The sequence below is a fragment of the Eleutherodactylus coqui genome, chromosome 3 (genome assembly GCF_035609145.1).
Source record: "Eleutherodactylus coqui strain aEleCoq1 chromosome 3, aEleCoq1.hap1, whole genome shotgun sequence".
NCBI classification, from domain to species: domain Eukaryota; kingdom Metazoa; phylum Chordata; class Amphibia; order Anura; family Eleutherodactylidae; genus Eleutherodactylus; species Eleutherodactylus coqui.
The window spans coordinates 162,120,060-162,142,349 of NC_089839.1; the positions used below are offsets into that span (position 1 = coordinate 162,120,060).

A 22,290-nucleotide genomic window follows, 5' to 3' on the forward strand; every position below is an offset into this window, starting at 1 on the left:
ACACTATTGGGACACATGAAGGTGATGAAATGCTATTTTTAATTCACACTTTTGAATTCGGTGTTGGGCCACCCTTGGACTCAATAACTGCAGTAACCTGGTACTGTTGCATCTTTTTTCCACCAGAAAAATGAGTTAAGACCTGAGATTGTGCTGTGGTATAGGGTACGCCCACAGCTGCTGATTGGCTGGGCTCCTGTCTTGACTGTGTGATGGACTCCTTTGTCCGCTGTTATCTTTCAGGCATGTTAGCTCCCCAATGCCCTGCTTTCTCAGCTGCAAGCGGCTTCACTACCGGGCTCTCTGCAATGCCCCTGGCTGTAACTCTGTTACCGCCGGCCTCCCTGCAATATGTCATGCCGTCTCCGCGCCCTAGAAGGCGGCCCCACTTCGTGTCTTAGTGCAGTCGTCAGCGCCGATGGCGGCACTGACAGCGTGGGATAGGATCGGGCAGCAGCTGGCGAAGGCACCACTGGAAAATAGTGCTGTTGTCGGCGGTGGTGGGGGCTCTGACAGCATGGGTCGGCAGCGGCGACCAGTGACGATGGTTGCCTGCCAGGGACACTCGCAGCGGCGGAGCAGGCAGGGGAGAAGGCAGTGCCGTGGACACGTACAGGAGCCTGGAAGGGACATGATGGAAGAGCAGCAGGGAAAGTTAAGAGAGCAGTGTGTAGAGTGTCGCCACGTACTGCTAATATCTCTTTCTGTACACCAGCACTGCTACACCTCGACCCGCTAATTGTGTCTCCCCATCCCCCGAAAGTGTCTGAGCCGCCATCAAGGTATCTGGGGCCGCTCTCTCTACTGACTTCTGCTGCCGTCAAGTTAGCCAATCAGGAGCTGTGGGCGTTCCCTATTACTCCAGCAGGACAAACCCATGTCTCCACCCATAGTTTCAGTGGAGACAAGTTGCACCAGTACCCAGTAACCCTCTAAGGCAGTGATGGCGAACCTTTTACAGACCGAGTGCCCAAACTGCAAACCAAAACCCACTTATTTACTGCAAAGTGTCAACACGTTAAGAGGCGGGGCTTATCATGACATACTATTTTACCCCCGTTGTTCTACAAAGGACAGGGCCGCTTCAAAATAGACAGCGTACAGATTTTGACTGCTTTTTGGACGCGGAAATTCTGCAGAATGTTCTCAGCAGAAATTTCTGTGGAAAATTCTGCAGCATTTCCTCATCCAAAAAGCAGTCAAAATCTGCACACTGTCTATTTTGAAACAGCCCTGCCCATTTCTGCCACATGTAATCATACCCCAGCGGTAATAGTGACCCCCCAGGAGCCCCAGCGATAATAGTGACCCCCCCCCCCCAGCGGCCCCAGCGATAATGGTGAACCCCCAGCGGCCCCAGCAATTATGGTGACCCCTCCTGCGGCACCAGCGATAAAAGTGACACCCTCCAGCAGCCCCAGCGATAATAGTGACCCCCCCAATCGGCCCCAGCGATAATAGTGACCCCCACCACAGCGGTCCCCAGTATCACAGTGACCCCCATAGCGGCCCCCAGTGTCACAGTGACCCCCCCCCTAGCTGCCTGCAGTATCACAGTGACCCCCCACAGCGGCCCCCAGTATCGCAGTGAACCCCCCACAGCGGCCCCCAGTATCACAGTGACACCCCACAGCGGCCTCCAGTATCACAGTAACACTCCACAGCGGCCACCAGTAATAATAGTGACACCCCACAGCGGCCCCCGGTAATAACAGTGACACCCCACAGCAGTCCCCAGTAATAAAAGTGACACCCCACAATGGCCCCCAGTAATAGAAGTGACACTCCACAGCGGCTCCCAGTAATAATAATGACACCCCACAGCGGCCCCCAGTAATAATAGTGACACCCCACAGCAGCCCCCAGTAATAATAGTGACACCCCACAGCGGCCCCCAGTAATAATATTGACACCCCACAGCGACCCCCAGCAATAATAGTGAACCCCACAGCAGCCCCCAGTAGTAATATTGACACTCCGTAGTAGCTCCCAGTAGCAATAGTGACACTCCACAGCGGCCCCCAGTAGCAATAGTGACACCCCACAGCAGCCCCCAGTGTAATAGTGACATCCCACAGTGGCCCCTCCATTCCCACCCGAGACCCACATACTTACCCCCTCTCCCTTGTGGAAGTGCCACTCCTCCTCTGCCCAGCGCGCCCTCCAGTAGTGCTGATCGCAGGTGCACACTGATGTCAGTGTGCTGCCGGACACCTCCTTCCCCTGCTCTCGCGGAACTAAGTAGGAGACGTCGGGGGAGGAGGGAGGAGGATACCGGCTGCACACTGACATCACAGAGTGCGCTGGGATCAGTGCAGATAGCAGCTCTGCCGAGTGAATGCCGGCAGGGGAGCCGCGGCCCCTGCCGGTATTCAGTGTCGTGGTGAGCGGCCAGCGGCGACGTGTGCCAACAGGGAGGGCTCTGCGTGCTGCCTCTGGCTTGCATGTCGTAGGTTCGCCACTACTGCTATAGGATCTTTGACTTTTGTTTTGACATACCCCCCAAATCCTTTTTTATTGATTTTGGCCTCTCTTGCGAACCTCAGTTCATTATCAATTTTAGCTTTTCTTGCCTTACAGTTTCTGCACATTACATTAAATTCTTATTTTGATATGTTCTGCAATTTCCATTTAAAACATTTCTTTCTTCCATTTTAACATGTGTGTAAGTTCTTTGTTCATCCGTACTGGTCTGTTTAAATGCTTCCCATTCTTCCTTCTTTTAGTGTTTGTTAATGATTGTGCTTTGAGAATCTCATTTCGCAATATTTCCCAACCTTCTTGGACATTCCTGTCCTTAAGAACATCTTTCCGTTGGATTCTTCCTACCCTCTTCCCGAGTCCATTAAAATTTGCCTCTCTGAAATCCAAGCTTGTGATCTGAGTCTTCTCAGGTCTTTCTTCCCTTGTTATCCAAAATGCAAGGATAGCATGATCACTGCCTCCTAAGATCCAAGCCACCCTTACTTCCTCAACCATTTCCTACCTGTTGGTAAGAATTAGGTCCAAGATAGCAGAACCCTTTGTTTACTCTTCTACCTTTTGGAAGATAAAGTTATCAGCAAGAGCAGATAAGAATTTGTTGGATCCAATACTTTTACCGGAGAGAGATTCCCAACAAATGTCTGGATAGTTAAAATCTACCATAATCACTAGGTCATGCTTTTTTGAGAATTTGGTCATCTGATGTAGAAAGAGTTCATCCATATCTTCTGCTTGTCCATGTGGCCTATAGTAAATGCCTACAATAGTGTCCCTTCTTATGCTCTCTTCTTGTATTCTTACCCAAACAGTTTCTACAGAACTACCATGCTGTGAAGCTTGAATCTCTGTGGATTTGTATGCTTTCCAAACATGTAATGTGACACATCCTCCTTTCTTCCTAAGTCTGTTTATTATAAATAAGTTGTATCCTTCAAGCCTTGTATTCCAATCATGTGTATTATCCCACCAAGTTTCTGTGATGCCTATAATGTCATATTTCTCTTCCAGTGTTAGGCCTCCTTTCCAAGAACGGATTTCTGCTGCGTAATTCGCGGCGGAAATCCGCTTCGTTGCCCGCAGCTATTAGGTTCTATTGAACCTAATAGCTCAGTGCTCATGGTGCGGAATTCCGCACCGTGAATTCACCCGTCCTCACCCGCGGCATGCTCTATTTGCCGCGGGTGTATGCGCGGATGGCTTCCATTGCAGTCAATGGAAGCCGTCCGTTCACGCTATCTTCCGCTGTAGCACAGCGGAAGATAGCATGAAAACGCTTCCCCGCCCACCGCCGCCGCGTCATGTGACACGGTGGGCATGTCACATGATGCGGCGGAGGTGGGCGGGGAAGCGTCATGCGGGAGCGAGGACGCCGGATCCGCACGTAAGTATGGGGTCTCCTGGGGGGCGCCGTGACGGGCTCCGCTGCGGAATTTCGCAGCGGAGCCCGTCACGGCCGTGTGCAGCCGGCCTTAGCCTGGTGTAGTGGCCCACAACACCATCCTGGTCCTCTCCATAAATGTCATACCTGTTTTGTCCTATGTAGATGCACTGTGCAAAGCTTGTCATGTCATATCCAGTGTGTGTGTGGCACAGCTGCGGCGCTTGAGAGGTTAACAGTAATAAAATCATTGCATGCATGTAAATGTATCAGTCTGTCTTATCATGTGGTACAAGTGAAGTTATAAATGTGAGTGTTTGAGAGCAGGAAAAGAGTCCATCTTCAGGACAGGAAAGTGCTAACACAGAGCCACATGGAACCACCTTCAGCTTCCAAATAAGTGAAGAAGGAGGAAGAGGAGCGATATCCGGTAGCGTTTGGAGTGTGGATGTGAAGGAGTAAGTCCTGTCAGCAGAGAGAGAGAGAGGCCTATTAGAAGTTCTAAACAGGTACCAATTCACTCTACAGGCTTTTCCTGTTCGTCCATTCATAGTTAGTTCATAGAGGTATGTACAGTGACATACACATAACATGAACTGTATTCATCCTGTGTATCCTCCCTACCTCTGAGCTATAGTCTGCTAACGTTCTAAAGTAAATTGTACCTGCATTACCTGTTGTAAAAGTTCATTATTCAAGTAAAAGTTATACCAGGCCCTAACCGTTCCTGGGGACCCGAGGTACTATACACAAGTTTCTGTGTTCATTTCTCCACCACGTAGCATACCAGTGTGTGGGAATGGTAGCGTCATGAGTGATCAGTACTACTACTTCCCCCATATTGTTTATTGGCATTCCCTATCATAGGGGTGCCGAAGCTTGCCTGCAATCCTACACTGGCCTTGGCTGCGTGTCACCCCTCCGGGACCAGAACCTGGTAAGTGCCGCCATGACAAGCCATCATTTATCCCTCCCAGCTCTTCATGTTAGCCAAGTGCCATGGGTCACCCCTCTGGGGTGTTGCACTGGGTTCACATAGGGTGTAATTGCCGTGTAATTTCCCTGCAGACATTCTGCACAGAAATTCCACCTGTTACTTTTTTATCCCGGAATTAGCCAGCAAAGTGGAAGAGGTTTGAAAAAATCTCATCCACACGCTGCGGCCAAGCCATGCTAAAAATTGACATGCCATGCGGAATTCAAAGACACGGCATGTCAATTCTTTCTCCGTTTCTGTGGCGGCCTTTCTCCTTTCTATAGGATGGAGAGAGCGCCACATTGGAATGCAGGTGGCGAAGCCGCTCCAAAACCCGTGGCCTTGCATTTCTCCCGTGGAAATCTCGCTGTATTTTCGTGCAGTGATTCAGTGAGATTTCAACAGGATTTTAGTCCCGTGTGAATCCAGCCATAGGAGCTCCAATTCTTCTTGTTTGTTTTCCATGTTCTGTGTATTTGCGTAGAAACATTTTAGTTTGTGATCAGTGTCTCTTGCTCCTCTACTTTCCTTCTGAATTTTTTGTCTTTGTTCTTTCTTTCCACTTTTAATAGCAAGGTTCTCAAATGTATTAATTAGCTGTATATTATTACCTGGAGTTTCACTTCCTTTTCCATATTGTTTTAGTTTAAAGCTCTCCTGATGAATGTAGCAATGTGCCTGCCAAATATATGCTTTCCTGTTTTTGTTAGGTGCAACCCGTCTCTAGCTTGGAGTCCATCATATAGGTAATTTACTCTATATTCTAGAAATATAAATCTTTGCTGATGGCACCATCGACGTAGCCAGTTGTTCACCTCTAGAATCCTGTTCCATCTTCTTATTTCATGGCTATCCACTGGGAGGATGGATGAGAAGACTACCTGCACTCCTAGTTCCTTCACCTTCTTTGCGGGGTCTTTAAAGTCTCTGCAGATAGTTGTATGGTCCATTTTTGCAGTGACATTTGTTCTCTAAATGTATTAGTAGGAATGGGTGGTGTTCTGTAGAGCTGAAGAGTCGTGATAGTCTATCAGACACATCTTTGATTTGTGCACCTGGAAGACAGCACACCTCTCGTGAGGTGTCAGGTCTGCAGACAGCGGCTTCTGTTCTTCTCAATAGGTAATCCCCCACAACCACTGCTCTCTTTTTCTTCTTCACAACATTTCCTTTTCTCCCTCCAAGAGAATTCTGAGTGCTTACTACACTGTTCTTTTTGGGCAAGGTCATATCTTGATGTACCTCTTCATTGTTCTCCTGCGTGAGAGCCGAATCAGTATGGGTGCTGGCTGACTCCTGGTTCTCCTGCTTCTTTGGGTCACATGCTTCCATTCCTCCTGCTTCTGAACATTTCTTTTTCTTTAACATTCTGAAAAGTTACTTCTCCTCTGTCAAAGAAATACTCATCTTCCATAGGGCTCATACACATAGACGTATTTTTGCCTCCAAATCCTTGGCGGGCGTCTGCCTGCAGATTTCGCAGCAATGTCTGTCCATAGCATATAATGGAAAAGTGATTTTCCATGCACATGAGCGGAAACTAGTTGGTTTCCGCTTGCGGATGAAAAATCGTACCATGCTCTAGTTAAGAGCATTTTCCATGCGGACGGCTTCCATTGAAGTCAATGGAAGCCGACTGATTTGTGGCTCTTCCGCAATCATCATTGCAGAAAGGCCACAAGATCCGCGTCATCGCCTAGCGACGGTGCAGGGAAATGTACTGCGCATGCGCACTGGTGGCCCATCCGCAGTACAGAAAAAAAGACAGGTAATCAGGGTCGCCGGCAAGAGGCACGGGAATATTTCATGCAGGATTCGCAGACTCCGTGCGTGCCTGTGTGCAGGAGGCCTTAATGAGTGCAATTTAGCCATTCTCTCCTGAAGACCTTACACGTTTTCCTCCAATAGAGACACATTTCCGGCAGGTGACGTTTGGCTTTTCCTCTGGTAGGTCTGTAAACATGTAGCATATGTTGCAGCTCACTATATGGCTACTGATCCCTGGCTACTTACCCCTTCCATGTTGTCAGTTGATGTCCACTTCCAAACTTCAAAAAATTCTCACAATGATATTTAACCTATAAAATATTACTAGTAGCTAGACTCGAATAAACCCAGCAATCATCTTCAGTCTTCCCAGAATGCACTGGGAATATGCAAATTATTTTCCTGGAGCTCCAATCCCTTCAATAGGTGTCATACAATAAGTATTGTAAGACACCTATTGAGGCCTGCACAGCAGCACACAGGGGCCATGTGTCCCCTACTGGTAGGCTGAGTTCATACGGGGCGGATTTACTGCAGATTATTCATGCAGACCCTCCACACGGAAAATCCACATTATTTACAGTAGGAGCAAAGTGGGTGAGATTTTGAAAATCTCATCCATGTGCTGAAGAAAAAATCCACACAAAACCTGTGCAGAAGTTGAAATATGGTCTGGAATTTAATTTATATCAGCATTTACGCTTGCAGAATTCACCTTTTCTCAATGAAGGTTGAATTCTACATCAAAATCCAAGTTAAAACCTGCATCAAAATCCACATCAAATGGTGCGGGTTTTGAGGCAGAATGCCTGCTGCAGACATTCCGCAGCAAATCTGCCCTGTGTGACTCACAGCATTCTTTTGAAAACACACTTGCAGTTTTTGATGCCCTTTTTTGCAGCAAAGCCAGAAGTGGATTACAAAAGAATGAGAATTATAAAGGAAGGACTTGTACTTCTCCTTCCTGCTGGATCCACTTCTGATTTGGGAGTAAAAAAAAAATGCATCAAAAAATGCTGCGTGTGAAGCCACCCTTATACAGGCTCTGCAAACACATCCTTAGGAAAAACCCTTCTAGCTCAGTGCAATTTTGCTGAATTCTCCTTACTGTGGAGTTGTGAATGAAATGTGGTGCATTCACATACCTCTCTTTATTATCATGATGTAAAGCAGACATACGTTACAATTTGTGTTTAGGAAAAACACCCCACAGTGATAAATGTGGGACACTCTTTAAAGATACTTTTAAAATGTTTTAGTTCCACATTGCCCTGTGAAAATAGAAACAGAAAAAATGTAAAAAGCAGGCACTTTTTTGCTCTATTTTTTTAACATTTTTCCCTAATAATACACATAAACTATGTTAATATAACAATGGTATAAAAACATTTATCATGGAAAGAAAGACAAAAATATTCTTTGGATAACCAAATAATAAAAGCAGTAGGGGAATATTCATGAGCGGTAGATCGGCTGCATGATATCAGCTTCATTCATCTGAATGGGATTGTTTTGGCGGCACGCAGAAGAATTTATGCAAGCCTCATTCATCTGAATGCATCAGCCATAGAAATGTCTGCAACAAATCTACCTTATATGAATATACCTTTATATCTCTCAATCCTGCATGTACTGAAAACGCTCAACTCCATAAGGTCATGAATAGAAAAATACCCTGGTCTAGAGCTGTTTATTCTGCACAAAACGTCCTTTCATGTCTTCATTATATTCCCATTTTAGACATTTATGACATATTCAGAGGGTATGCCATAAATATGTGATAGATGGGAACCACCTCTGAGACCCACGTTGATCACCACAACTAAGGTCCCCTTTCCTCCGACTTGCCTGGTAAGGGACATGTTGGCTGTCACCTCTAGACTAGCGGTGATGGCGCAGCTCTCTACATTTTATTTTATGTGGCTTACAGAAACAGCCGAGGTATTTCTGTAGAAATTAACATGTCAAGCCAGATGGCAGTAAGTCAGAAAAGCTGCCCAGCGAACACTTATCCCCATGCCCAGCAACTTTTAAAGCTATGAGGTATACTTACTGCTGTCTAGCAGCATAAATTTAGGCTAGACAGTCTGAAAATGACACTTTTGTCTAACTTTCAACCACTGATTGGTTGTCTTAGATTATGCCTATTTTATGTACTCTTTTTTTGGTGCAATTTTGGCATGCATTGTTATATTTAAGCCATGTCCCCTTCTGGATAAACTACACTCCCTGTCAAGGAAGGCACAAAAGTGTCTAAATCACATAGTAAATGTGTTACAAGTTAATACCTCCTTCACACGAATGTCATTTTAGCGCTCTGATAGCCACACTAAAAAAAATTGCAGTTATCAGAGCTTTAAGGCCTCATGTCCACTAGGAAATTTGGGCCCGCGCGGATTCTCCATGCAGAATCCCGCAGGGGGTCCCTCCTTTCCCGCAGACATGAGGCCTGAAAGAAGATTTAACTCACCTGTCCGGACGCTGCGGGTTCCCGTCCGTCGCGGCCGGATCTTCTTTCCCTCTGCCCGGCGGATGCGCTCGGCACGCCGGCAGCGTGCTGCGCGCATGCGCCATGCACTCATTTTTTTCCTTTTTGAACTCCTGCTCTTCCGCGCTCCCGTGCCGGAGAGCAGAAATTCAGCTGCGGGTGTACCGCGGGACCGGAAGGCTTACATAGGCCACTATGGAAGCCTGCGGGAGCCGTCCGCGCGGGAGATTCGCAGAAAATGGAGCATGCTGTGTTTTTTCTCCCGCACGTGAGAAAACACAAATCCATTAAAATGCCATCCGCGGGTGCAAATTTCAATTTAATTGACTGCGGATGGCCAATGATTCCCTATGGGCAAAATTGAATGTGGATTCCGCAGCGGAAATCCGCAATTCAATTTTGCTAGTGGACATGAGACCTAACTCACGTGAACAAAGAATAGCTACGACCAAATCGCAGCTATTTTTCATGATTTTGCATGGCTGGCTGTAGCATCTTGCAGTGCACTGATGCCGCAGCCCCAAAATCCCTTGCTCAGCAAAACAATGTATAGGTCTTGAAATGCCCCACTAGAGGCACCTGTTATTGTTTAACAGCTCTAGCTATTAAACTCCCTCCCCCTTCATTTGTCGGTCGGCTCGCATAGACTCCCCTAGGAGTCTATGGAGCCGCCGGCGTTTTGCCGCCAAAAGACAGGACTTTTTCAATCTTTTGATGGAGATAAATATCGGCATTAAAAACTTTTTTGATGTGTGATTTTTTTTTTTAGACACATCAAAAAATAGTTTGTCTAAATAGAACCCATAGAAAACAATTGGTTGTTTTAGACACGACTTTTTGACACGCCTACTCTGTGTTAAAATGACACTCGTGTTAACTAGCCCTAATAACACCAGTTTTTTGAGACAGAATTCGGGTGCATTTAACTTAGTAAGTCTTCTCCTGGAAATGCCACAGTGTTTCAGAGTAAGGGCTTAAACATACGGGCGTATGCGCCAATATGCTCACCGCTACAGAGCGTATTAGCGCATGAACTGAGTTTTTTTGGTTTTCTTTTGACTAATCAAACTCCATACTATTGCGCTCAAGTCTGGAAAAAAAACTCGGAAGTAGGCCCTGCAAAATGGGACAAAAACACAGCCATCTGTTCAAGCCCTAAAAAGTAGTTACCATATACACTACCATTCAAAAGTTTGGGGTCACATTGAAATGTCCTTATTTTTGAAGGAAAAGCACTGTACTTTTCAATGAAGATAACTTTAAACTAGTCCTAACTTTAAACAAATGCACTCTATACATTGCTAATGTGCTAAATGACTATTCTAGCTGCAAATGCCTGGTTTTTTGTGCAAAATCTACAAAGGTGAATAGAGGCCCATTTCCAGCAACTATCACTCCAGTGTTCTAATGGTACAATGTGTTTGCTCATTGGCTCAGAAGGCTAATTGATGATTAGAAAACCCTTGTGCAATCATGTTCACACATTTGAAAACAGTCTAGCTCGTTACAGAAGCTACAAAACTGACCTTCCTGTGAGCAGATTGAGTTTCTGGAGCATCACATTTGTGGGGTCAATTAAACGCTCAAAATGGCCAGAAAAAGAGAACTTTCATCTGAAACTCGACAGTCTATTCTTGTTCTTAGAAATGAAGGCTATTCCATGCGAGAAATTGCTAAGAAATTGAAGATTTCCTACAACGGTGTGTACTACTCCCTTCAGAGGACAGCACAAACAGGCTCTAACCAGAGTAGAAAAAGAAGTGGGAGGCCGCGTTGCACAACTAAGCAAGAAGATAAGCACATTAGAGTCTCTAGTTTGAGAAACAGACGCCTCACAGGTACCCAACTGGCATCTTCATTAAATAGTACCCGCAAAACACCAGTGTCAACATCTACAGTGAAGAGGCGGCTGCGGGATTTTGGGCTTCAGGGCAGAGTGGCAAAGAAAAAACCATATCTGAGACTGGCCAATAAAAGAAAAAGATTAAGATGGGCAAAAGAACACAGATATTGGACAGAGGAAGACTGGAAAAAAGTGTTGTGGACGGATGAATCCAAGTTTGAGATGTTTGGATCACAAAGAAGAACGTTTGTGAGACGCAGAACAAATGAAAAGATGCTGGAAGAATGCCTGACGCCATCTGTTAAGCATGGTGGAGGTAATGTGATGGTCTGGGGTTGCTTTGGTGCTGGTAAGGTGGGGGATTTGTACAGGGTAAAAGGGATTCTGAATAAGGAAGGCTATCACTCCATTTTGCAACGCCATGCCATACCCAGTGGACAGCGCTTGATTGGAACCAATTTCATCCTACAACAGGACAATGACTCTAAACACACCTCCAAATTGTGCAAGAACTATTTACAGCAGTAGCAGGCAGCCGGTATTCTATCGGTAATGGAGTGGCCAGGGCAGTCACCAGATCTGAACCCCATTGAGCTGTTGTGGGAGCAGCTTGACCGTATGGTACGCCAGAAGTGCCCATCCAACCAATCCAACTTGTGGGAGATGCTTCTAGAAGCGTGGGGTGCAATTTCACAAGCTTACCTCAACAAATTAACAGCTAGAATGTCAAAGGTGTGCAATGCTGTAATTGCTGCAAAAGGAGGATTCTTTGACGAAAGCAAAGTTTGATGTAAAAACAATGTTATTTCAAATACAAATCATTATTTCTAACCTTGTCAATGTCTTGACTCTATTTTCTATTCATTTCACAAAGCATGGTGGTGAATAAGTGTGACTTTTCATGGAAAACACAAAATTGTTTGGGTGACCCCAAACTTTTGAACGGTAGTGTATACTCAAGTATAAGCCTAGTTTTTCAGCACATTTTTAACCCCTTCCAATCCACTGTCTGACGTCTGAAGACATTATGATTTAAGGCTGTACAGCTCTGATGTTGGAAGATGTCCGTGGGGGTTCTCTTACTGTATATTGCCAGCTTCTCTGCTGTCAGAGGCTATCCAATGTGTCACCTCATGCAGTACTGGCTTTAGCCAGCAGATAGCAACATTGTATAATGGCAGAAAAAGAGTAAGCCCCCTAGGAAAAACCAGGATATAAATTGGATTGGAAAGGGTTAATGCTGAAAAAGCCCCCCTCGGCTTATACTCGAGTAAGGTAAAAAAAAACAACAACAAAAAACCCGCAATACTCACCTCCCAGCCTGCGTCTGTATCCCCGGCGCGATGGTTTTTATTTACCTAGTATAGTCGAGTCTAGCTAGGCCTTTACTTGAGTCAATAAGTTTTACCATTTTTTTGTGGTAAAACTTTGTGACTCGGCTTATATGCGGGTCGGCTAATACTCGAGTATATACGGTAATTGAAATGAGGAAGTATTTCATTCTGTCCATGGATAGGGTCTAGTTTCACTTTAGTAACTAAATTGTAAATAAACTGATAACCATCAATTTATTAATCTTGAACATTTTTTATAATTTATATAAAAATGCATTTTCTTATTAGTAACTTACAAAATAACACAAATTTTAGAAGTGTTTAGCTCTCTGGGTTCAGGATTTTCTGCTAATTGGTCATTTAATTTGTGGATCGAGGCAAACTCCTGTTGTGTCTGTCGAGTCTCCCCATGGTCTCCAGTGTGTGGAAACCTTGCTTTCACATCTGTGGTTTTCTCTGATTTCTGGCATAAAAGACTCCGGTATTTTATAACCTCTTCTGTCAGCAGGAAGATGTCCTCTTCTTTCTGTACATTTTCTCGGTGAAGCTCGGCTACTTTTTCTTTTAAATACTCGATGGTTTCCTGAGCTTCCCATAGCTGCAACAAAAAACAGACACATTACCTGTAATATGATGTTTTAGTGGCACTGGCTACAAATATGCAAAGATTGAAGTATCAAATCTCTATTATACCTATTGGATAGGCTGCCTTTAGATTTGTTGCCATCAGAATCCACACTGCCATTTACTGTTAGCCTCTGCTCTTCCTATGGAGAAAGGGCCTCAGTAAAGCTCCTTTGAGACGCAGCGAGAACGGTAGGATTCTCGTTTGCCCGAGCGGACGAGCTGGTGACGTCATCACCAGCTTGACCGCTCTTTGGCAGCCTGTTTAGATTGCATGTTTATCATTGAGAATCGTGCAGTTCTTGGTCACTAATCGTTGAGTCTTTCACATTCATATGAACGATCAGTGTGTAAACTTCCCAATAAGTGAACGAAACGGTGATGCTTTTATGCCGGCTGAAATTGAACGACTAACGAGAACAGCATTATTCTTGCTCATCATTCAGTTGTTCATTTGAACAATTATCTGAATGATTATAATCTTTCCATCTAAACGCAGTATAAGGGCTTAAACAGATGAACATATGTGCAAATACACTAGCCACATCGTAGCGTATTCGCAAATGAAAAGGTATAAGTTAATTTCGCAAAGGAAAAGGTAAATACAGCGCTATTACACCCGCAAAAAACAAACCAGAAAAATGGGGCAAGGCCTATCTTTTCTTGCACGTAGATTTTGCGTACATGAAACACACTTGTAAGAATGAACCCATTGAAATCAATGGCATCGCCATTTAAGGCCGCTTTCACACGGGCGATGCGAGAAAAATCGCAGCGCTATTGCGCTTTTGTGACACCACAAAGTAGAACGTAGTGCTACAAAGTTGTGCGACTTTGTAGCACCACATGTGAGGATTTTTAGAGGGAGGCTTGCAATATAAGCCTTACCCCAAAAATAAGCCCTAGCTGCATAAAAAAACCCACATACATTACCTAAGAAGCATTGTCAGCTGCGGCGCGTCTGGTCCCCCGGACTTGTCTTGAGGTATCTCCTCTGATCAGAGGATTCATTCATTGAATGGCTGTGATTAGTTCATCGAGGACTGGCTCTGATTGGCTAAGCCATAGCGCTCGAGAAGCAATCACAGCAAGCGCTTCACGGGGGTTAAGGATTTCAACCTCCAATCTAGGAAGGGCTGGCAGAAGACTAAAGACCGGGGCTGAAGAAGTGACGCACGCCGGAGCCTGACAGCGTCTGAGAGGTGATGTATTCTTTTTTTTTTGATGCACATAGGACTTATTTTAGGGCTTTGACAGTAGGATTGCCTACTGTCAAAGTTGCATTGCAATGCACGAAAACTGCCTTTTCATGCGATGCAACACAAAGGAAGAGTCCATAGGGAAACATGGGCTCCACAAAAAAAATCACGGCTGTATAGAGCATGCTGCAACTTTGTAGTTTCGTAATGTCGCAGGCTACAAAACATTGCTCATATGGAAGAACCCATAGGAAAGCATGGGCTCTACACACGTGATTTGTAGCACTGTTGCAGCACGAGAAAATTGCCTGTGTGGAAGCTGTCTAAAGGCGAGCTCCCCTATGCCACACACAGCTGATTGACAGCTTTCTCCCTATGCACTGTTTTTAACGCATTGAAATAAACATGCACACTTGGTCGAGCTGAGGAGATATGGGGCAATGGCATGTTCTGCCGTCAGTTATTTTTTCAGTTTTACACTACTAACCCTTTTCAGAGTAGATTCCTCCTTGATATATGAACTTAAGAGGTTTTGTGTGTGATGTTTCAAAAAATAGAAAAAAAGAGAATCAAACTTACACTACAAGTGACTTTCCTGCAATAATGTTTTAACTCTTCCATTTGTTCCAGCTTGAACTGACATTGGGAGAGGAGATTAATCATATATGAGTTGTCTGCTTCTCCGTCATTTCCCCGTGGATTTTCATTGTGTTCTCTTAGCTCTGGAAACTTTGAATCACTTTCATCTGAGCTTGAAGCTGAGTCATTATTACATTCTGATACTGGTTGTTCTGGATGTGCTAATTGTTGATTATTGTATTTTAACTTTAGATCAAGCATTCTGAGGTTTCTCAGTGTTTTCTTAAGTGGGAGGTAAATTTTAGCATTGTTTTGCACTGGTTCAATTTGTACTGTGAGATGAGGAGGATCTGTCTCCCCAACAAATAAGTTTGGGTCATCTACAAATGTAGGAAAATCTTCTCCATTTCGATTCTCAGCTCCAACACCAGTCCAGTATGTGGCCGTCTTTTCATTGCACATTTTGGGTTCTTCCTCTAAATAGAGAAAATCTTCTTTGCTGCCTGTTTCTACACAAGAATGTTGAAGAATCACAAAGTCATGCCCAGTAGTGTCGAGATTCATCAAGTCCCTCATCTTTACTTCTAGTGAATTTTCAGGAAGTTGGCTTGTGTCCTCAGTCAGGGATGTGGGACATTCACCTTCTCCATTAATTGCGATCTCATCATCTACAGGTACAGTACCAGGTTCATTATCCAAAGGGACGTCTGTTTCCCAAGATTCAAATAAGCTTTCCATGTCTTGTCACTTTGTACTACCTAAAATATGCGGGCCAGAAAACAGTGAAAGCTTAATATAAAAATACACCGGTGCATGTTTACCGTTAGCATGTCAATTACATGTGGATAGATGTAACACGTGAAAAATTAGCAATTAACCAACATTCCAAAATAACCGTAAAACCTTTATCTATCTCATTGTGCACAAGCTTCATCTTTTTGTCATGGCTGTAATCCCACCTTCTTTGACCCTTGAGACCACGTAGTATTTGATTTCCCTTTTTGCACTGTACCTGTCAAGACAGTTCTAATCTCGGAACTGTTCCTCTGTTGTCACTGGCCTCCACTGGCTCCTGTAACACCGCTCATCCTGGTTTCTGATATGCTACTGTTAGGAATATGCAGATTTTGGGATTATTTAGGCTCTTATATTGCTTCTCTCAGACATACAAGAATAAGGGTGCATTCACACGAACGTATATCGGCTCGGTTTTCATGCCGAGCCGATATACGTTGTCCTCGTGTGCAGAGGGGGGAGGATGAAAGAGCCAGGGCCAGGAACTGTGCTCCCGCCCCCTCTCTGCCTCCTCTCCGCCCCTCTGCACTATTTGCAATGAGAGGAGGCAGGACGGGGGCGGGGCTAAGGTACGTGAATTAGCCCCACCCCCGTCCCGCCTCTCCCCATTGCAAATAGTGCAGAGGGGCAGAGAGGGGGCGGGAGCACAGTTCCTGGCCCTGGCTCTAACATCCTCCCCCCTCTGCACACGAGGACAACGTATATCGGCTCGGCGTGAAAACCGAGCCGATATACGTTCGTGTGAATGCACCCTAAGGGCGCCCACCCACTGGCGTTTTTTTACCTGCGTTTTGCGTTTTGCGTTTTTCCTGCACAGGCATAGAGATAAAGTGTGCTCATGTCCACTGGCGTTTTTAAAATCGCCCCGCCCCGCAAAATCGCATCGCAGCTGTCCTTACACTCTGGCTCCTTTTTTTAATCTAACTTCTCCCATGGTTTTCAATGCTCCCGGAAAAACCGCAATGCAACGCAATTCGCACGCGCCGCGTGGCGTTTTTGCAGACAACATTACTGAAGACTGTGGAAGGGCGGGCATTCTTCACAGGTGCTGTAGGGTGTGTTGGTATAGAAACGCTATGCAACGTTTTAGGATGAGACATTCTCCGCGTTTTGCGTAAAAAAAACGCAGCGAAAAACGCAAACGCGTAGATGCGAAATCGCTGCGTTTTTCACGCACTAACAACGCAAAGCTAAAATCGCGATCGTGCAAAATCGCGATATCGCGGTAAATCGCGATTTTGCACGATCGCGATTTTTACATTACAAGTCCCATAGACCCCCTGCAGAGAAAAAAACCCTGCGAATTTCGCAGTGAAAAAAAACGCCAGTGGGTGGGCGCCCTTAAGGAGTTATTTTTCTGTCCCAGACAGGGAGCTATAATGTTTTAATTTTTCCGTTGATACAGCCATATGAGGGCTTGCTTTTTTTGTGGGACAAGTTGCATTTTCTGGCATCATTTTTGGGTACATATAATGTATTGTATTACTTTTATTAATATTTTTGAGGGGAATTGGAGGAAAAACGAAATTCTGTCATTTGTTTTTTGGATTTCGAGCAGCACGATTCCAGCGATACTAAATTTATAAAGTCTTTTATGTTTTGCTGTTTCTCCATACAAAAAAAAACCTTATTTAAAAAATTTGCTTTTGTATTGCCGCATTCCAAGGGTCATAGCATTTTTATTTTTCCATCAACGGAGCTCTATGGGGGCTGTTTTTTGCTGGATGAAGCTCTTGTCTTCATTTGTACAATTTTGGGGAACATATAACATTTTGATTGCCTTTTATTCCATTGATTCCTAGAGGTAAGACTAACAAAATTCTAAGCCTCATACCTCATTATTACCTGCTCATGAACACTGTGTCTATTAACTTATTATTATCTGCTCAAGTACAGTGTGTTTCACACCTCATTATTACCTGCTCATCAGCATTTTGTCGTACACCCCATTATAATTTGTCCATAAACATTGTGCCTCATACCTTATTACAACCTAGGTTTTTTGTCTTTTTACAATAGTCATTGCATTTGCATTTATGTCATAGTCATAGTTTTTATTTTTGATTATGGGTTATTTATTATGTTTACTAGTATTTGTTGCATGTCTCCTTGTTACGGAGTCAGAACCGCAATAATAAGGCCTAATCCCCACGGCCAGATTTCCGCGGCGTTGCTCCGCAGCTATTGGGTTCTATTGAACCTAATAGCGCAATAATCACAGTGCGGAATTCCACCATGGAATTGCCCCCGTGAATTCACCCGTAATCACCCGGGCGTACGGCTTCCATTGCAGTCAATGGAAGCCGTCCGTCATGCTATCTTCCGCTATAGCACAGCAGTAGATAGCGTAAAAATGCTTCCCCGCCCACCAACGCCTGCATCATATGACGCAGCCCGTGCATCATGTAACACTGTGGGCGTGTCATATGATGCTGCCGGCGCGTCATGCGCTGTACTGCACATACGCGCCGGAACGGGATGCGGGACATCGGGCAGCGGATCTAGAGGTCATTACGGGGTCTTTGGGAGGACGCCGTGACGGACTCCGCTGCGGAATTCCCCTTGCGGAGCCCGTCATGGCCGTTGATACTAGGCCTAAAGCATGAAGTGTTAATTTTAGCTTTAGTGCTGGATCCTTACCTAGGAACCGACCTGGCGATCACTCTTCCTTGCATCAATTCCTGGACTGGAAACGCATGTATTCAGTATAAATGGCAATGAATTGATTCATTCCTTTATCTATTTATTCTATTATATCCCATGTATACTATTGCTTGCACACTTTATTTTACTATGTATTACATACATTTTATGTACGTCCATTTTGCACTTACTATTGTTAGACATGGCTTATAAGTTTTATTCATGCAGGTGTTTTGTTTTTTTTTCATTTTTGTACTTTGTTCAAAAATAGTCAAACTTAGTTTACCCTCCAGTATTCTGAGCAAGAGTTGATTTTTCTTTTATCTTGAGACATGTCATTGTTGGAAAAAATACAAAGAAGTCAAGTTTTGCTTTTGAGTCATATTCTCTCCTCTTTATCAGGTTGCGCCACTAGCCTGCTTTTTAACCCTCTTATTTTGCACAGTTCTAAATGCGAATTCTGCAATTGTGGATAGCATATGGGTGGTTTCACATCTGCACTGGGGATTCCGCCTTCCTGCTCCATTCGGAGAGCAGGAAAGGGGAAACCCCACGGCAAAACAGTTCCATATCTGGACGGAACTGAATAGCACTGAGCAGACCCCACTGACTATAAAGGGGTTCTCCTGCTTTCCGTCCAACTATTGAATGGAAGAAAAGGTGCTGCATGCAGTTTTTGTTTTCTTCCGGTATTTTCAGCTGCATCTGTGACGGAACCCCGGCCGGAGGTTCTGATGCAGATATGGAACTACCCTAACTTGGGTTGGCAGCATCTTCCCATCAGACACCATTGTGGCATAATCAGTACACTACCACTATAGCTAGTCTCACCCGATGTTCAATGCTGGAAGTGCTGCCCACAATAGAAGCTCTACCCTTGTTTTTTTTCACGTATGAGTAATTCATCCTTATGACAATGATCATCACATTAATACTGGAGGAAATCCCATTATGGGGAATAAAAGGATTTTATTCTGATTGGATAATATATTTTTATGTTCCTATTGTGTCAAAAAACCCTTTGCATGTAGATGCAGAGACTGGGCAAAAATCCTAATAATAACAAAGTCATCTATCATGGGATTTTTTAATTGCTCTTGCTAAACACATACTGAATCACCATTTAATTCAACAGTTCAGCCCATTCTCAATTACATAGTGTCTATTTATGTGAAGGTGTTTGCACTTCCTCCCCATTGTCTCAAAGTACTGCTTGTAGTTTTTTCATGTGGTTTTCTCTAGCTGCATTTACCCTTTGAAGCTTAATGGGGAAAATACCACAAGGGTTAGAGCACACTATGGTCTGAAAAAATATGCAATGTGCCCTATAGGTCAGGTGGTTTTGTGTTGCATAGTATGGAAAAGGTTGTTTTAACTCCCGTACACAGTCATGTACCATCTGGCCACTGTGGATTAAAGGGGTTGTCCCGCGCCGAAACGTTTTTGGTTTTTTTTCAACAGCCCCCCCGTTTGGCGCGAGACAAACCCGATGCAGGGACCTAAAAAAAAATCTGCACAGCGCTTACCTGAATCCCCGCGCTCCGGTGACTTCTTACTTACCGGTTGAAGATGGCCGCCGGGATCTTCTCCCTCGGTGGACCGCAGCTCTTCTGTGCGGTCCATTGCCGATTCCAGCCTCCTGATTGGCTGGAATCGGCACGTGACGGGGCGGAGCTACACGGAGCCGGCATCCAGCACGAGCGGCCCCATTGAGAAAAGAAGAAGACCCGGACTGCGCAAGCGCGTCTAATTTGGCCATTAGACGCTGAAAATTAGGCGGCTCCATGGAAACGAGGACGCTAGCAACGGAGCAGGTAAGTGAATAACTTCTTATAACTTCTGTATGGCTCATAATTAATGCACAATGTACATTACAAAGTGCATTAATATGGCCATACAGAAGTGTATAGACCCACTTGCTGCCGCGGGACAACCCCTTTAAGAAAGAAACAATGCTGGAACAGACCATTGAGGACCTTTCACACGGGCCAGAATTAGGACTGAGAACGCACCTAAATCTGCAGCTGCAGAATTCCACACCAAAATCTGCAGGTCTAACTGCGGATTTTGATGCCGAATTTCAGGCAGATTTTAAGCCATTTTCAATTCCGCATCAAAATCCACAGGTAGCTTGTGGATTTTATAGCAGAATTTACCACGGCTTGCAGTGTGTTATGCATCCTAATTTCAGCCTGTGTGAAAACCCCCTTAGAGAATAATATCATCATTGGTAAGGCATTTTAAGAATAAGGAGAGTAAGAATTGGTTGGCTTAATTTCCAGCTAAAAATGACTCATTTTGCAATTATCATCTATAATCATCTAGTAGAAACTAGTAGATTATGATATGAAATTTTAATTTATCAAAGTCCATATACAGAATAATATTCCCTTCCTATGTAACTCATAGAATGGTAGAGTTGAAAGAGACCTCTGGGGGTCATCTGATCCAGCCCCCTGCTCAATGCAAGATCACTAAATCATCCCAAACAGATGTCTGTCCAGCCTCTGTTTGAACACTTCCATTGAAGAATAACTCACCACCTCCTGTGGCAACCTATTCCACTCATTCATCACCCTCACTGTCTAATATCTAATCTGTGTCTCCTCCCTTTCAGTTTCATCCCATTGCTTCTAGTCTTTCCTTGTGCAAATGAGAATAGGGCTGATCCCTCTGCACTGGGACAGCCCTTCAGATATGCAGGACAGCTGGAAGCTGAATTGAGTCAACAGGTATATGTTCAGTTATGGTCAATAGGTGTACAAAATTGATTTTGCTCATTTTACTCACATTGGCTAGTGATGAGAGAAAAAATGTTACCTGAAAATGCAATTAGCATTTTTTTAAACATTTGCTAACATGTATATAGGAATCTGTAAACTTTTTTGACCAGTTTCTGAAAAAATAATTACACTTATCTGGTCTTTGGAAGAGTGTAAAATGCAACTGGGGTATGAAATATGACAAATTATTTAAAGACACTCATGATGTTAGATACTTTGACAGAAGAGATACCTTTACAATACATAGACATGTTTTAATCGAGTCCTATAAAGTAGGTCCTTGAACAGAGCAATGAACTCTATGACTGAGCCCATCCATATACACTACTACAAGCATATTACTGCTTTGTGAAATGAACTCCACTTTACATAACTGTACAACCCAATGAACAGACTACTACAGTTACTACTATTAAAGATCACATAGCGGTTACCTCTAAAATATAACAAGACTTACCTAATGTTTCATGTACTACTTCACCTCTTACAGTTCCTTAGGCATCTGCTGTAGAAGTGCTCCACAATGGTTGTTGTGATGGACCCTCTCATATAACAAAGATTGTGTTACACTTTCTAAGCTGTGAAATTGAGATGAACGCGGCGTAATCGAGCAACCATTAACCGCTTCCTTTCTGAACGGATTATATTTATTCTGCTGTTGTAGCATATACATCTTTGTTCTTGGTGTGTGTTTAGAAGTTGTTTACAAAGAAAACGCTACAATACTACATAAAGATATATTTGATGGGTTACAAATCAGACAAATTGAGGTTGTTCTTTCAGCTTTTGTTACATTTACGTAATATCCATTCACCTGCTACTCATCTATTGGTCTCTCAATTATACTAGGTATCAGATGTAGGTGCTGTACGGTAACCATCGATAGTTTCTATAGCCACCCAAATTATTACTTTTTTTAGGCCAGCTTCACACGGATGTATGTGTATTATTTCGCACTTGGATCATTTGAGCCTTAGGATACATTTACATGGGGGATCACGATATCGGGCTGAGAAGCTTGGCTCGATCTCACGCTTCCCTACATGCAATTTGCATGGCGATGCGTTTTTGATTAAAAATCACATCACTTCTGTGACATTGCGATTTTCACAAGTGCGAAAGGAACGCAAGTGTTTCCTGTAGACTGCAATGGGAAAAATCACATCATTGTCACATGCAATGCAAGATCCCATAGGAAACAACGGGCGATTCCTCCCATGGGAACTTCCAAAAATAGAACATGCTGTGAGGGGAAAAAAAATTGTTCCTGTGAATAAATCCATTAAAAATAATGGATTTCATAATCATGACACTTTTGTGTGCGTTGAACAAAACTTGCGCAAGTTTCTTGTTCGAGTGAATAAGCCCTTGGGCTGCCTCCGGAAGGCTATAGTGCA

The 22,290-nt window shown here is 44.1% G+C and overlaps 1 protein-coding gene across 1 annotated transcript; it reads right to left on the reverse strand.

Annotated features, from left to right (window-relative positions):
- Positions 1 to 7,755: 7,755 nt before the first annotated feature.
- On the reverse strand, positions 7,756 to 21,416 carry LOC136619855 (uncharacterized). Its single transcript, XM_066594591.1, has 4 exons — positions 21,351 to 21,416; positions 14,673 to 15,430; positions 12,567 to 12,868; positions 7,756 to 7,876 (listed from the first exon to the last, which is right to left on the reverse strand). Exons 2-4 carry the CDS (start codon positions 15,408 to 15,410, stop codon positions 7,861 to 7,863), a joined length of 1,056 nt encoding a protein of 351 aa, XP_066450688.1. The 5' UTR covers positions 15,411 to 15,430; positions 21,351 to 21,416; the 3' UTR covers positions 7,756 to 7,860.
- Between the last annotated feature and the right edge of the window lie 874 nt (positions 21,417 to 22,290).

Excerpts from the sequence above, each read along its gene's own strand:
- LOC136619855 (XM_066594591.1), bottom strand. The coding sequence starts at position 15,410 with ATGGAAAGCTTATTTGAATCTTGGGAAACAGACGTCCCTTTGGATAAT. Across the intron at positions 12,869-14,672 it reads GCAGGAAAGTCACTTGTAGT|CTATGGGAAGCTCAGGAAAC; the intron begins GTAAGTTTGATT and ends TTTTTGTTGCAG.